This window comes from Monodon monoceros, unplaced genomic scaffold (assembly GCF_005190385.1).
Source record: "Monodon monoceros isolate NGI ecotype Baffin Bay Population unplaced genomic scaffold, NGI_Narwhal_1 Super_Scaffold_20, whole genome shotgun sequence".
Lineage (NCBI taxonomy): Eukaryota > Metazoa > Chordata > Mammalia > Artiodactyla > Monodontidae > Monodon > Monodon monoceros.
In genome coordinates, this window is record NW_021703777.1 from 3,044,453 (window position 1) to 3,058,343 (window position 13,891).

The following is a 13,891-nucleotide window of genomic DNA, read 5'->3' on the forward strand; positions in this document are numbered from 1 at the left end:
ATCTTTCATCACCCCCGGTTTAGATATGAGGTGCTGAGGCTTGTGTCACTGCTCAACTCGGGATCTGGACTTGTGCCCAGACCTGGTGACTCTGCAGCCCTATAGCTGCCCCCCACACAGCAGCATTTCCCAGCCTTCTTCATGCCTCTGTAGAAAATGATGCTGTGTGCGTGCAGGCGCGAGGACTGCATCTCTCCCTGGGGTGGCCCCCCCAAGGGGTGGTGGCGGCCCCTGAAACCCACCAGCACTTCTGCCCACATTGTGCCGGCTTCCTGACAATTATTATTTATTATTCATTTAAATGGAAGGTAGATTGCAGTGTTTTAAACATATTTGCTTTCTCTTTTTAAAGTCAGTTTAGGCAGTGAATATGAGCCCTGCGCATCACGCAAAGCCATGACTTGGATAATCCTAAATTGAATGCATTTAGGAGTTTGCAGCAAGAGTTGATTGTAGTAATTGTTTGTTTTGGACTAATTACAATGAGGTGGCAGTGTTCCTAAGCAATGAAGAATCTATGGGTATTTGGTAGATCATGATTTCCTATGACCAAAAATTCAGAGACTAAGTGCAGATACCCTCAGTCAGATTCCTAGTATTTGGTCAAGCTTGTGTTGAAGGGTAGTGGGAGGATTTTCCTCTGTGATCCTTGAACAGACTTGTCTCTGCTCTGAGCAGTTGGTGTAAGCACGGTTTTGAAAATTAAAGAACACTTGTATTTGGGGTGTATATAAATCTGCAATAACTTAGTAATACCACCCCTCTTTTTTGGGACCTGTTGTCATTACCTCTTAGGGGGAATGAGTGTGCTTGAGCCTGGAGAACAACAGTGCAGTTGGAATATCAAAGACTTTCAGAATTTTGTTTTATGACCAAGAGATGAGTATTCATTTTCCTTATTATGTTTGCGCGCCGGTGACTTCCGAGTCTATGATTCCAGTAATTTCACCAGGTAAATATAGTACTCTTCTGATCCACCTCTGTGCCTCCTTTTTATTACCTGTAAAGTGGGGACACAGTGATCACAGGGTGCAGTGTTTCCGGCTGGTGTGAGGCTGAGATGCAGGGCTCGGTGTGAAGGAGGTAGAGCAGGGCGCACGTGGTCGGCGCACAGAAATGTCAGCCGCGGGCAGCGTTCTCGCTCCATTCACTGTTTTGGTAATTTACGTTTTGTTCTCCCAATGTTTTAGCTGCTTTAAACTTTCTTTAGGAAGGAATGATGACAGCACTGTTCTAATTCCCCTGGTGTTACTGTTTTAACAGGAACAGTATGACGAACAGTATGCCCTTTAAAATTATACTGTGATTCAGGAGAGAGCTGTGGTTCTGATAAAACGGAATTTTTAAAGTGTAGACTTGCCCATTTAATTAGGTACGATTAGTTGAGCTTTACACGGTGGACAGGAACATCAGGTAATTTCTGCCTTTCTTTCATTTGCTATCTATTTAGATGCTGGGTATTTTGCTAGCTTGGAAATACTAAGTGAGATAATACTCATTTCACCTGAGGCACTTATTTTAGAGAATTTAAGAAAGGAGATAAACAAGTGCATTCGTTCTCCTTACTTTCTCTTTAATGGCCAGCCATCCTCACCATTTCAGTTTAATATATAGTTACATGTAAAGTGCTAAAAACCTTTAGATCAGAAATTCGACCGTTCAGATATATCTTTTTTACGCCTGCACACACAGCCGCTCTCTAAACACGGGTATCGCTGAACCATGGGCGCGATTTCCACGCATGGGTCAGACTGAATGCTTCGGTTTCCAGAAGAGTTTTCAGAGCACTTCGTTACGGGGTTTATCTCCCCTTACTGCAGGAGAGGAAATCGTTCCTTTTTCAGAGGAAGCTGCGTGGAGGCTCGTGGAGTCTTTTCAGGCATTTTCACTGAAATCTGTAACCTCCGAACCTCCGGCCCAGCTGCCCCTCTGCCTGCGCTTACCGGTCTCTTCACTCCACGGCTGGGTTTCCTGTTTCCACCGCAGCGCGCCCTGTCCGCTCCGCGTGCCCCTCCTCCTCCAGTGGCCCATCTGGGCTCAGAGCTGCCTGTGCTCCTGTCCCTTCCCCTCCTGGAGGGAGAGCTGCCCTCCCTGCAGTGTTGCTCTTCCTACCCTCTGGGTCCTGCCCTGTTTCCCACACAGAGTGAGGTGCCATGTCTCCGTCCTTAGGAAGCTCTCCTGGGCTCTGGCCCATACCCAGTTATTGTACTGCTTTCTCCTTTCGGATGTGGCCAAGCTTTTATTTATTTTTACATCGTAGTCTTTTTATTTTAATTTTTTAAAATTTTTAAAATTTTTATTACTTTTAATTAATTTATTTAACTTATTTATTTTGGGCTGAGTTGGGTCTTTGTTGCCGCGCGCGGGCTTTCTCCGGTTGCAGCAAGTGAGGGCTACTCTTGGTTGCGGTGCGCGGGCTTCTCCTTGCGGTGGCTTCTCTTGTTGAGGAGCACAGGCTCTAGGCGCCTGGGCTCAGTAGTTGTGGCATGCGGGCTCAGTAGCTGTGGCTCACGGGCTCAGTAGTTGTGGCGCGTGGGCTTAGTTGCTCCGCGGCATGTGGGATCTTCCCGGACCAGGGCTTGAACCCGTGTCCCCTGCATTGGCAGGCGGATTCTTAACCACTGCGCCACCAGGGATGCCATCTACGTCGTAGTCTTTTAAGAAAATTTTTACAAAAGCACTATCTACTACCTAGGTTGCTTTGCTTTTTTTGTTTATTTTCCCTCAGGAGACAAAATACTTCAAATCTGCCTTCCTTTCTTCCCCAGCAATATGTAACCACTATTTGGAGTGTCCATGTTTCCATAAGTTTACTGTGCTTGTGTGTGTGTATAAGGAAAAGGTGAAACCTGAGGTTTTCGTTGACTTGAAGGCATGACACCTCTAAAGACTTAGCCTTTGCACAGACTTGTAGGATAAAGATGCTCAGCCCTGAGCTTGGTGTGTTGTGATGTACACGTGTGCTCTGTATGACAATTCAAATAGGCACGCACGGATACGCGCATACCCACAAATAGACTTAAGATTGTTTTACGTACATATGGCGATACTTGAAGCTTTCTTGCCAATAATGATATTTTTATATTTACTGTTAGTCTTTGAATGAAAATGTTTTATTTTTGTGGTGAGTGAAAGAGTAGTAAAATAAAAACATTAACAAATGTATTTAGTCTGTAAACTCCATCAAGGCAGGGACTGTGTTTAGTTCAGATTTACATGTGCCGTGCCCAGCATAGACATTTGCATCTTGTCTGTTCTCTGTTGTTATTTTTTGCATTTATTTCAAGGGATATATTCCTTTGCTAGATCAGCAGGAAGAGACCTTCTTTACGGCCTGACTTCTGGGTAAAACAGCCGACTGCAGGTTAGGCGTTCGGTTCTTCCTGTCAATTCTCTGTGAAACTACTTAGTGAATAAAAACCTCTGAACTCCTCTTAACTATATGTGTTTATAGTAACATGTAGCTCTCTCCCTATGCTTTCTGGTCATTGCGGGTCACGGTGCTTGTGAGCTGGTAGTGCCATTCCCATCACCCGGGACCTTGGCAGTGGGTGGGCGGATGTGGTGTGAATTTGGTCAGTCTCTGGATGTCTGAGTTCTCTTTAGCAATTCGGGTGCCAGTTTTCTGTAGAAGAGGGACAGGTTTGTCGTGCAGATGAAACTGCAGTGTGTAACTGAAAGATGCAGGTTTGTGAATTAATTTCGTGACCCATTGGTAGTTTCCAGAAGAGTTCATTTTGGCTGCTCTCTTAAATTTGAGAAATTGTCGAGCCCTTGGGTGTAGCCCTCTGCCCTCAGTCTAGCTGAACCATTGATTGATGGATTGCCATATGTATGTAATCTGTAGTGAGTTTTTTTCTTTCATTCAAAAATAAGTTTATTGAGCAACTTCATAACTCCCAAGACATCACTCCCTCATTTCATTTTTAAAATGGATTTTATAAATTTAAGAAAGACTGCACAGTGAGTCTATGGAATCTTTGGCTTTACTAATTCTTTAGTATTGTTCTTTATATCGTTCCCTCTGCTTGTTAAGTGAATTATCACAGTTAAAAAAATTATGTCCACTTATCCCCTGTATTTTCAAAATATTAATTTCTTCAAAACAAAAATATTCTCAAAATACTTTAATATTTTCAAAATAAAATATTTTCAAAATAAAGGTGAAATAGCCTCAGTATTTCCATCAGTTTTCAGAGTTTTTATTGATGTTACTGATTTATCCTGTTTGTTGGTCTAGCCCCTATAATTTATTGAGAGGAGGCTAAGAACTTTCTGAAAAACCTAATGTTAAAATGATGCTTTTTTCCTTCAGAGTTTTAAGTGATAAAAGTGAAGTAACTTCCTTACAATTTAGAACTTTCAGGAAATGGAACAAAAAGTTACCCTCCACTTTTAAAATGTGTTGTTTTCATAAGTGTGAGAATTTGTGATTAAATATTATGACGTGCCTAATTTTATAGTACAGTATTGCTATTCTGTACGTCAGAAATGTACATTTTAACTCTCCGTAGAGCTCTTTCTATCATACGGTCTACACTTTATGCCTGAGTACATCCTGCTGGTGTGTGCACTTCACCTTTCTTTTGACCGTGACCTGGTGTTGTCAGGGCCCACACTTGCCATGTTGCATTAACTTTTCTTGTGAGCTTACTTTGTGCCGTTGGCCGTACAGAAATACATAAGACATGTTCTGTCTTTGAGCTTAAAGCTTAGAGCCCCATCAGAGGAGCAGGAAAAACAATTATTAAACTTTTTGATAAACCCAGTAGCAGAAGTGATGTAATGTATTTGTGAAAAAGAGTACAGTTATTGTGTATCTGAAAAGCCATCTGCATCTTGGAAGGTGGCCATTTGTTAGGACTTCTGTTTTAAGCCCTGGAACACTTCGTTCATAGGAAATCCGGCTCGGATCCATTGCAGTAGCCGTTAGGGTGGGAAGAGGGCTGGACAGGCTTCTGTCCCAAGGGGCTCGCCACGTCCTACTGAATCAACTGCTGGATTCCCAGGAAAGGGGTAGAGGGTAATTTATTGTCAACAGGTAAAATTCTTCCTGCTTTGGCTATCGGCATAACTGTACATTTGAGAGTACAAGCCTGTGCGCACGGTCAGAGGAGTCTAGGTAACAGTGTAGGCGGCCAAGAGCGAGGCCGCGAACTTCAGCAGAGGCTTCCGAGCGGAGCCCACAGAATGGGGTGGGGGGTTGTGCGGAGGGAGAAATTTAGGAGGACTTTCTGTTTTCTGGTTTTATCCTTCCGTTGGATGACGCTGCTGGGACAGCAGGTACAGGGAAAGAGACGGGTGCTCTCCTAGCCGTGGTCACGGGTGGCTGTCCCTGTGGGTTCCTTGCTAGCGGGCTCCACTTACTTCGTGGAACTTTGTATGGTTCTCGTTTTATTGCCCATCTGGCTTCTTAGCTCGAGATGTGGAGCCACTAGGCCCGGGTGGTAAGAATCCCGTTCCCATCTCTCCCAGGTGCCGCCGGCTTTGTCGTTTGGACGTGGCGTGGCATCTGGGTCGTATATATAATAGAATGCAGCCTCTCTTTCTAAACCGCCCCGAGTCCTGATGCGTGTTGGCCCACGCGGCTGCGTGCTCCCACCTCTCCCTGAGTGGGCGTCCTCTCCACCGTTTCTCCACCAATACGTTTCCGCCCGTATTGCCCGCCCTTGTTCCCGCACGGTTGCCGCCTCGTGCGTCTCCGGGCCCTGCTGCCGCCGTAGCTGTCGCCCGCATGCAGCGCCGCAGGGTGCCCTCTACCCCAGGCCCTTGTGCCGTGCCAGTGCCGTGCTGCCCCTCATCTGCTCACCGGGAGGAACCCCTTCCCGTACCCGCGACGCCCTCCTTGGGCACTGATTTCTGGTCCCAGACTGTTTGGGGTTTTTTGCATGGGGACCATTCCTTCAGTTTCTGTTGGCTGACTCACCCGCCCCCCTGCAAACACACACGCAGAGACGTGGGTTAGGTGTCGGTTTGTGGCCGGCAGGAGGTGGGTGTCAGGTCCGCGTCCACTAGGACACGTGTGCCCTTGCCCAGAGCCCCTCCCCCGCCTCCCCCCCCCCCCCCCCCCCCCCCCCCCCCCCGCCCCGCAGCCTTTTGGCCAACTGGGCTCCACTTAAGTTTTCTCGTATTAACAACTGAATAAAGTGGCTTTTTCCCAAGTTGCTTTTTTGCCCTCGCATAATCGCCTTTGCTGACTTAATTTGTTTTCTTGTGATGTATTAGCTTATTATCCTTTCAGCCCCCTTGTCAACTTGGACTTGGTCCCTCGTATTCATTCTCCCCCGGCTTCGTTAACGGGGACCGCGCAGCTGCACGCGCAGCCCTTTCGTGGGGAGACACTGCCACCCTGTGCACCTCTAGGGTATTGCTGAGGACGTTCTTTAAGCCTCGCTTCATTTCTCCAGTCCCTGGTAAATTGAAACTGACGTCTTTGACTTTCAGTCGTTTTAACACCATATCTGAGTTGGTGTCTATTCAGCTGTCAATGCATTGGTCAATAAAATGTCTGAGTGCCAGTCGAGCCATATCTAGTGTGTCTGCTGGGGGTACTGGGGCGCTAGAGGAGTTTAAGAGCTAATGGGAGAAGGCTTCCGAGGTAAACGATGATGTCACTCTGCTTCGTGTGAGCAAATCCAGAGTGTCTGGGAATCCAGGACAGAGGGACTCGCTTTATTTGGAAGATACTGAAACGTTGCTCAGAGGAAGTGGTCGTTAACCTGGAATTCAAAGGGCGAGCGATGAGTTTCCTAGGCAGAAGGTGCCCTTTAGGAGTGGGAACATCAGGTTTGTTCAAAGGCCTTGAGGCCTAGGTGGAGGAAAAGGTGGAGGACAGCTGAGCAGGGCGCAGTCTGAAGCCCAGGATCTGCTGGGGTTCGGAGCAGAGAGTAAAGGTGTAGGCTGACCCCTTCAGGGTGGGTCTCCCACCCTTGATCAGGTACTGGGGTGTTGGCGGGAATGGGTAGAGCCTGGGAACATGCATTTTTACTTTGCATTCCAGGGGACTCGTGTACGTTAAAGCTCGAGGACCACTAGACAGAATCGAGTCTCAGTATTAGTCCTAGATAATATGAATAATAATAATTATTATGCTAATCAGTCTTCTGTTAGCCAGCTTCAGTGCCAGTGTGTCTGCAGGCAAGATCTCGGATTCATTTTGCGTCCCCTCTAAGTGTAGACAAGTTTGATGCTGTTACTGCTAGGTAATTTCATTTTCATCTTTTCTTTTAAAAAACAAACGGTCGTCGCTTGGCACCTATAGAGCCCCGCAGGTGACAGGTGCCCTGTGAGAAGGGACGTATTTGCAGACCTTGAAGGGAAGGGTCGTGCCTCATGCTGAAACACTTGCCTGCCTGACGACATGAGAGGGGAAAGCACAGAACAGGCTAAATGAGATAGCACAGTGATTTCAGATGAGGTCAGGAGACTTTTCTGGCCGATTAAGACTGAGTAAAACAGATTTTATGGTGGCATCTCACAACGAGGAATTTTCAGAACAGAAACCAAACCTGAGTCCTGTGGGGCGTGGGTGTGAAAGGTGAGGGGGTGTGTTTCTCCAGCCTACAGCTGTTTCCAGAGCATCTTTAAAATGAGACTCATTGTTTTTGTATTCTTAGTTCTGATTAGTTTGCTTTTGTAAGACATGAATCTTTAAAAGAGACAACTCGCTAATAAAGACATCGTGACTGTCTTACTTGGCATGGCAGGTAGTAAACGCTCACCAGATCCGGTCAGCATTCGAATGGCCATTCTCTGCAGATACCTCCACCAGCAGGCACAGCTCTTGGGAGTTAAGATTTGAATTTTTTGGGAAAGGGAGAGAAACAGGCAAATGAAATTATAGTAAGTGACAGATTGGGGACCAGTTTCTTCTCTTCACTTCCTTAAATCTTTGCCAAGGCTCTCCTGATACGAAGAGTCAGCCCTAATTGTAGGGTAATCGGTGGGTATTCAGGGGGCCAGACTGTTTGCTGTCACAAGTGTTTTATCCATTTTGGACATGGGTTGCCTTTGACTTGACGCGTGTTTTCTGATCAGCTCCAGGAAAGCTGAGTTTACAAACATTGTGTTAATTTTGTCCATAGTAATTTCACTTCCAAAAAGGACAGATGTGGAATAACTAAAAAGCCAGGGAATGTTTGTTATGTTCTCTGCGTCACAGTTCATCTGGACCATGGTGACATTTATTGTGCTTCTTACCGTGATAAAAACTGCGGGATGGTCATTATTTGTGTTTACTGAGCCTCTGTACAGCTCTGCTCACATGCCTAGTTAGTGGTGATCAACCTTGACTTCCTACTAGATCTCATTTCTCCTGACCGATCTTTCGGTGATAAAGGGAACATGGTAAGTGCAGGAGCAGATTAAAAGTTTACAAGATAATTCCTTTTTTCTTCTTTTTATTTCAGTGTTTTATTACTTGTTAAAAATTTTTAACTATTTTTGCATCTGACAACACATTTTTACCTGACAGAAATCAGAATGAATAATAATGCTGTCACCTTATGTTAAGGAAGACAAGTACATTTTTTCCCCTAAGCTAGGTGAATGATTGTTTTTAATTTATTTATTTATTTTTGGCTACGTTGGGTCTTTGTTTCTGCGCACGGGCTTCCTCTAGTTGCGGTGAGCAGGGGCTCCTCTTTGTTGCGGTGCGCGGGCTTCTCATTGCTGTGGCTTCTCTTGTTGCAGAGCACAGGCTCTAGGCACGCGGGCTTCAGTAGTTGTGGCACGCGGGCTCAGTAGTTGTGGCGCACGGGCTTCGTTGCTCCGCGGCATGTGGGATCTTCCCGGATCAGGGCTCGAACCCGTGTCCCCTGCATTGGCAGGTGGATTCTTAACCACTGCACCACCAGGGAAGTCCTAGGTGAATGATTGTTGATTGCAAAAGCTCATGACTAAACACTAGAGAGAAAGGGGTATAAATTATTTTTTGAAGTACTTTGCATTTTCATTTGGGAAATCATTTTACTTTGATGGTTTCATTGGAACGAAAGTCTATTTGACAACATTTTCCTTCATGTTTTCTTGAGGCTTTGCTGTCGAGGACTAAGCAGTTGTGAAATTGGTAAAGAACGGGCTTGGGAGGAAGCAGCGACTTGCTGCTGATTTGCTCTGGAAGCAGGTAGCAATGAAAGTGATTAGGTGAGATTGATTAGTGTGTTAAATAACTTAATTATTCAGAATTTTAAATACAACTTGGTGGTCTTTGGCAACTTCTGGAATCCATGTGCCAAAAGGAAAAAAGAGAGTAAAAAGGTTTGGCAGAGGTTGCGGAAGACTGCCTTGCAACGCACATGTGGTTTGCTGGGCTGCAGCTTCCAGGCTGTCCTCGTAGAAGAGATGGGGTAGGCTGTGTGCCTCCTGCTAGTGGTCAGAATGCGGACAGGTGTGGGTTAGGAGCTGCCCCTTAGAGTCTGAGATGGAGGCCACGGGCCGGGGTGAGCGAGCCACACAGGGAGAGAGCCTGGGTTCCCGACACCAGGCTGTCACTACATGTGTGAGAGAAATGGGCTCCTCCATTGTGCGGCCACTGCTGTATCGGGCTTTCTGCTTTGTTTTCATAGTAGCTGAGCCTGTATCCTGACTAATAAATTTGATAAACTTGCCTTTATAAAATAAAACAACTTAAGACATGGCAAAATCAGGATAAAGTTCAAACAGAAGCAGCGAACTGGGGAAAAGGTTGTCACAGCTCATGGCTTCAGAATGCTAATTTGTATAAAGTGCTTCTAGATAAGAAAAAATCTCATGATTTATAGAAAATTGGTTAAAAGTTATGAACTGATTTCACAGAAAAAGAAATAGGTAGGCCTCATGAGCATAAGAAAAAAGATGCTTTTACAATAAAGAAGAAAAATAAAAGTACACTAAGAGGGCTTCCCTGGTGGCACAGTGGTTAAGAATCCACCTGCCAATGCAGGGGACCACGGGTTCAAGCCCTGGTCCGGGGAGATCCCACATGCCGCGGAGCAACTAGGCCCGTGAGCCACAACTACGGAAGCCCACGTGCCACAACTACTGAAGCCCGGACTCCTAGACCCCGTGCTCCGTGACAAGAGGAGCTACCGCGATGAGAAGCCTGCGCACCACAACTAGTGAAAGCCCAGGCGCAGCAAAGAAGACCCAACGCAGCCAAAAAAAAGTACACTAAAATACAGTTTTCATCGAGCAGATTGGCAAAAACCCCAAAGTGTGATAGACAGGTTCAGGGAAGGAACACCCCTCAGCCCTCGCTTCAGCTGCACCCCTGGCCACCCTGCCCAGCTGCCTGGCCTGTGGCCTCTGCACGCATCCCCCTTCCCTTGGCCGAGAATCCTCGTCCCTCGGGAGCCATTGTCTACTCACTTCCTTTGTTCAGATCTGCTCTTCTCAACGAGACTTGTCCACCATATGTTTAAAATTATAACACCCCACCCCTATTTTCCTTACCCTACGGTAACTTATTCCCAGAGTGTGGATTTATAATTTACTAATCTGTTATATTTATTATTATGGGTACTGTCCCACCAGAATACAAGTTCCGTGAGGGTGGGGATCTTTGTTGCTGTTTCCTGAAGTATCCTAGGCACCTAGAACAGACTTCGCCCTGAAATTGTTACACATTTGTTAAATAAATAGACAGACTCTACTTGCAAGGCGTGGGAAGGTGGTAGGCACATAAGTCACTAACTAACCACCGCGACGGTATTCATCAGAGTCCCAGTGTCTGTGCCCTTTGACTCAGCAGCAGGTCTAGTTTTCTAGTCAAGGTTACTCCTGTAGATACAAGATTACTCATCGCAGTTTTCATGTTCTTGTGAAATAACTGCATACACGAGAAACCACTGAAATGACCAGCAGTAGGGGCTTGCTTAAGTCAAATAAGGCACATCTAACAAAACAGCTGTCTCCTGTTGGAAAGATCTCTGCGTTAGCACAGAGGAAAGAGCTCTGTAGTGTGTGCCATCTTCTCTGTAAAAAGGAGAGGGTGGAGGGGTAAGAATGTATGTCCATCCCTGTGTGTGCATGAGGAAGTTCTGAAAGATGCCAGCGAGTGTGGTGGAGAAATGTAGGGGCTTGGGAGACGGGGGAAAGGGTGGGAAAGCTCAGGTCCGCTGTTTACCTCTTTGTATTTTTGTTTTGTGAAGCAAGGGAAAGTATTTTCAGCTCAAAAAAATGAAACTAAAACCCAAAACTTGGAATGGTAGGTGCTATACGTCTAATGAACGTTTAAAACATTTAAGTTTGCTGATAAATATCTTTAGCTTATTTAGGTGTGAAAAATAATTTTTAATTCCAGTAGTTGAAGAATGGTATTTTAGATGTGTGTTTTGTGACATGTCATTGTTCTTCAGGATTGTACGAGTAACATGGATACTGTGTGCTTTGTATGTTATTATTTTTATTTTTTTTGTTGGAGATAATTATCTGATTTTATTATCTTTTCTTTTCAGTCCTGATGATATTGGGACCTGCTGGTACATCCTCCTCTCTGGTTCCGTGTTCATCAAGGAATCCATGTTTCTGCCACGAAGCAGGTATTGCATAGACATTCTGGAGTAGAGTTTCCGTGGAGCTTGAAACCCTTTTGCAGAATGAGTTCTTTTCCCAAATTCCTCTCTCGTCGGATTTCCTGTTCTGCTGACACAAAGCAAGGCAGCACCTTGGGGTGTTGGTATATAAATCTTAAGAAAGGACACTTCTATGTTGTAAATACTGATTCAACTTCTTTAACAAAGGGCAAGGACAAAGAACGTGCTGGTGACGTGTTAACGTGGACGTATCCGGCTAGTTGAGGACTCGTGTGTTCAGAGGGAATGAAAACTGCCTCTCATACACGTCTTAAGAGAGGCCGAGAGGGTTCCCTGGGCTCACGTGGGACTAGAAACAGAAACCAGGGACTAGGTCAGCCCTGGGGACATTCTCCCTGGGACTTTGGCTCCTGGGTGCTGACTGTTGGTTTATGGCCTGTGTCCCTAAAGCTTGCACCATTTGACGGCCGTGCCCATGTCTTTCTTTTCTTCGCATCTTCAGGCCACAGTCTGGTGGGGCCAGGGCAGCGCGGTTACCTAGTCCCAAGCAGCTGTGGCCAGAGAGGGTCAGGGCTCCCCTGCCACCAACGTGCTGCCCCTGTGCGGGTTCCTGAGGGTCCCTGGAACCACTGAGTTTCGGGAGTGATTTTTTTCCCCCTCGTTGTGTGTGTTTCACAATTAAGTATGTTTATTTTGACTAAAGATTTAAAGATTTTAACTGATTAAGTATCTTTACTTAAAATTACTGAGTAAGTAAATTGACTAAATTTATCACAGCATAGCAATCTACGCCCCTCCACTCCCCACCTTCTATAACCTAACTCATAAAAGTATTAAGATACATTCTTGATAAATCATTCAGAATGGGTCAGGGACATGTGAAGAATGTGTTTTAGAAATTTTTGTAAAAAGAGTAAGCGAGACGGGGAGAGGTCATTTGTCTCGGTCTGCCGAGGTGCAGGAGGTGCTGGGATGGGCCCGGGTGGCAGGAAGGAGGCCCGAGGTGGCGTCTCCGATGGGAGAAGCCTCCGGCGTGGTTCCCAGGCCTCCCCACTCTCGTGCTCCTCCCAGATCAGCTGGGCAGGCGCTATTCTGCTTGGAGAATGGCCCCCTGAGGGAGGGAAGAGCCATTGCCTGTTTGTTTGTTGCTCTTGCAGTAGCACTACTTACAGGATGGTAGTAGCCCCGGTCATAGTCGTAAACAGAAGTGTAGTTGTAGTGGTACTAAAATGATTAGAGAACAGTAGCTAAGGCTTTGGTAGGTAGTGCTTTCTGTCTGCCAGGCATCATTTGAAAAGCTTTATTTATATATAAATCATTTAATTTCATGACTGTCATTTGAGGTAGGTATGGTCGTTACCTGCATTTCTTTTTTAAACTTTTAATTTTGAACTAATTTTAGACCTACAGAAAAATTGCAAAAAAATAGTAGAGTTCCCATATACCCCCTCATCCAGCTTCTCCTAAAATTATAACGTCTTGTGTGACCATAATACAATGAATAAGACCAGGAAATTCACTTTGGTGCAGTACTGTGAACTAATCTACAGATCTTTGAACTTCACCAACTTTGTTCCAAGCTCCTCTGTAGGATCCCGCCTTGCATTTATTTTTTATTGCTCCGTAGTCCCCTCCAGTCTCTGGCAGTTCTTCAGTTTTTCCTTATCTTTCAGGACTTTGGTATTTTCGAAGAGCCAGGTGTTTTTTATGATGTTCCTCAGTTTGGTTTTGTGTGACGTACTCACATGATTAGAATGAGGTTTTGCATTTTTGGCAAGATGTTACCTGCGTTTTGTAACAGAGGAAACTCTGGCAGTGTAGGCTGGTGGGTGGTTTTCCATCCTCGAACTCTGCCCGGGAGGCTTGGTGTGACCCTGTGAATGAGTCCGGTCATTCAGGGATTCTGTTTCCCAGAGGAGTTGAATAGAACACTCTTCCTTCAAACACAGGACCTACTATTTGCTCTCTTTCTGGGGGCTCTGACTCTATTTCCAAACTTGGAGGTGGGTAGAGGCAGCTGATATGTAAGCATAGGCATGCTTTTAAAGTTACATATAATTTTAATGTAAAAAGTAATGAAAATTGCTATATAAATGCTCAAAGGGAAAGGCAAGGAACAATACCCTCTGAAGTCCGTCATCCAAGGTAGTCATCCTTTAATAGTCTAGTCTTTTCCTATCTAGCCTTACATGTATGGGTTCTACATACTTAAGAGCATACTTTATAAACAATTGAACGTCTTGCTAATTTCAGTTAAAGAGTATGTATTCGCTTGACTCATTAATGTCAAAAACTCTTTGTAAAGGCTTACTCGTTATGCATTAGGATGTCTGTTTAATGTTCAGTTATTTGAACGTTCCACAGTTTGGTTAATCATT

General features: G+C 45.3%; 1 protein-coding gene across 3 annotated transcripts in view; it reads left to right on the forward strand.

The window, feature by feature from the left end:
• RAPGEF2 (Rap guanine nucleotide exchange factor 2) overlaps positions 1-13,891 on the forward strand; it is a 244,588-nt gene that overhangs the window by 88,844 nt on the left and 141,853 nt on the right. For all 3 annotated transcript variants that reach the window (XM_029234931.1, XM_029234929.1, XM_029234930.1), the window contains exon 4: positions 11,436-11,519. In XM_029234931.1, coding sequence (XP_029090764.1) covers positions 11,436-11,519 — 84 coding nt within the window. The remainder of the gene's footprint in view (positions 1-11,435; positions 11,520-13,891) is intronic.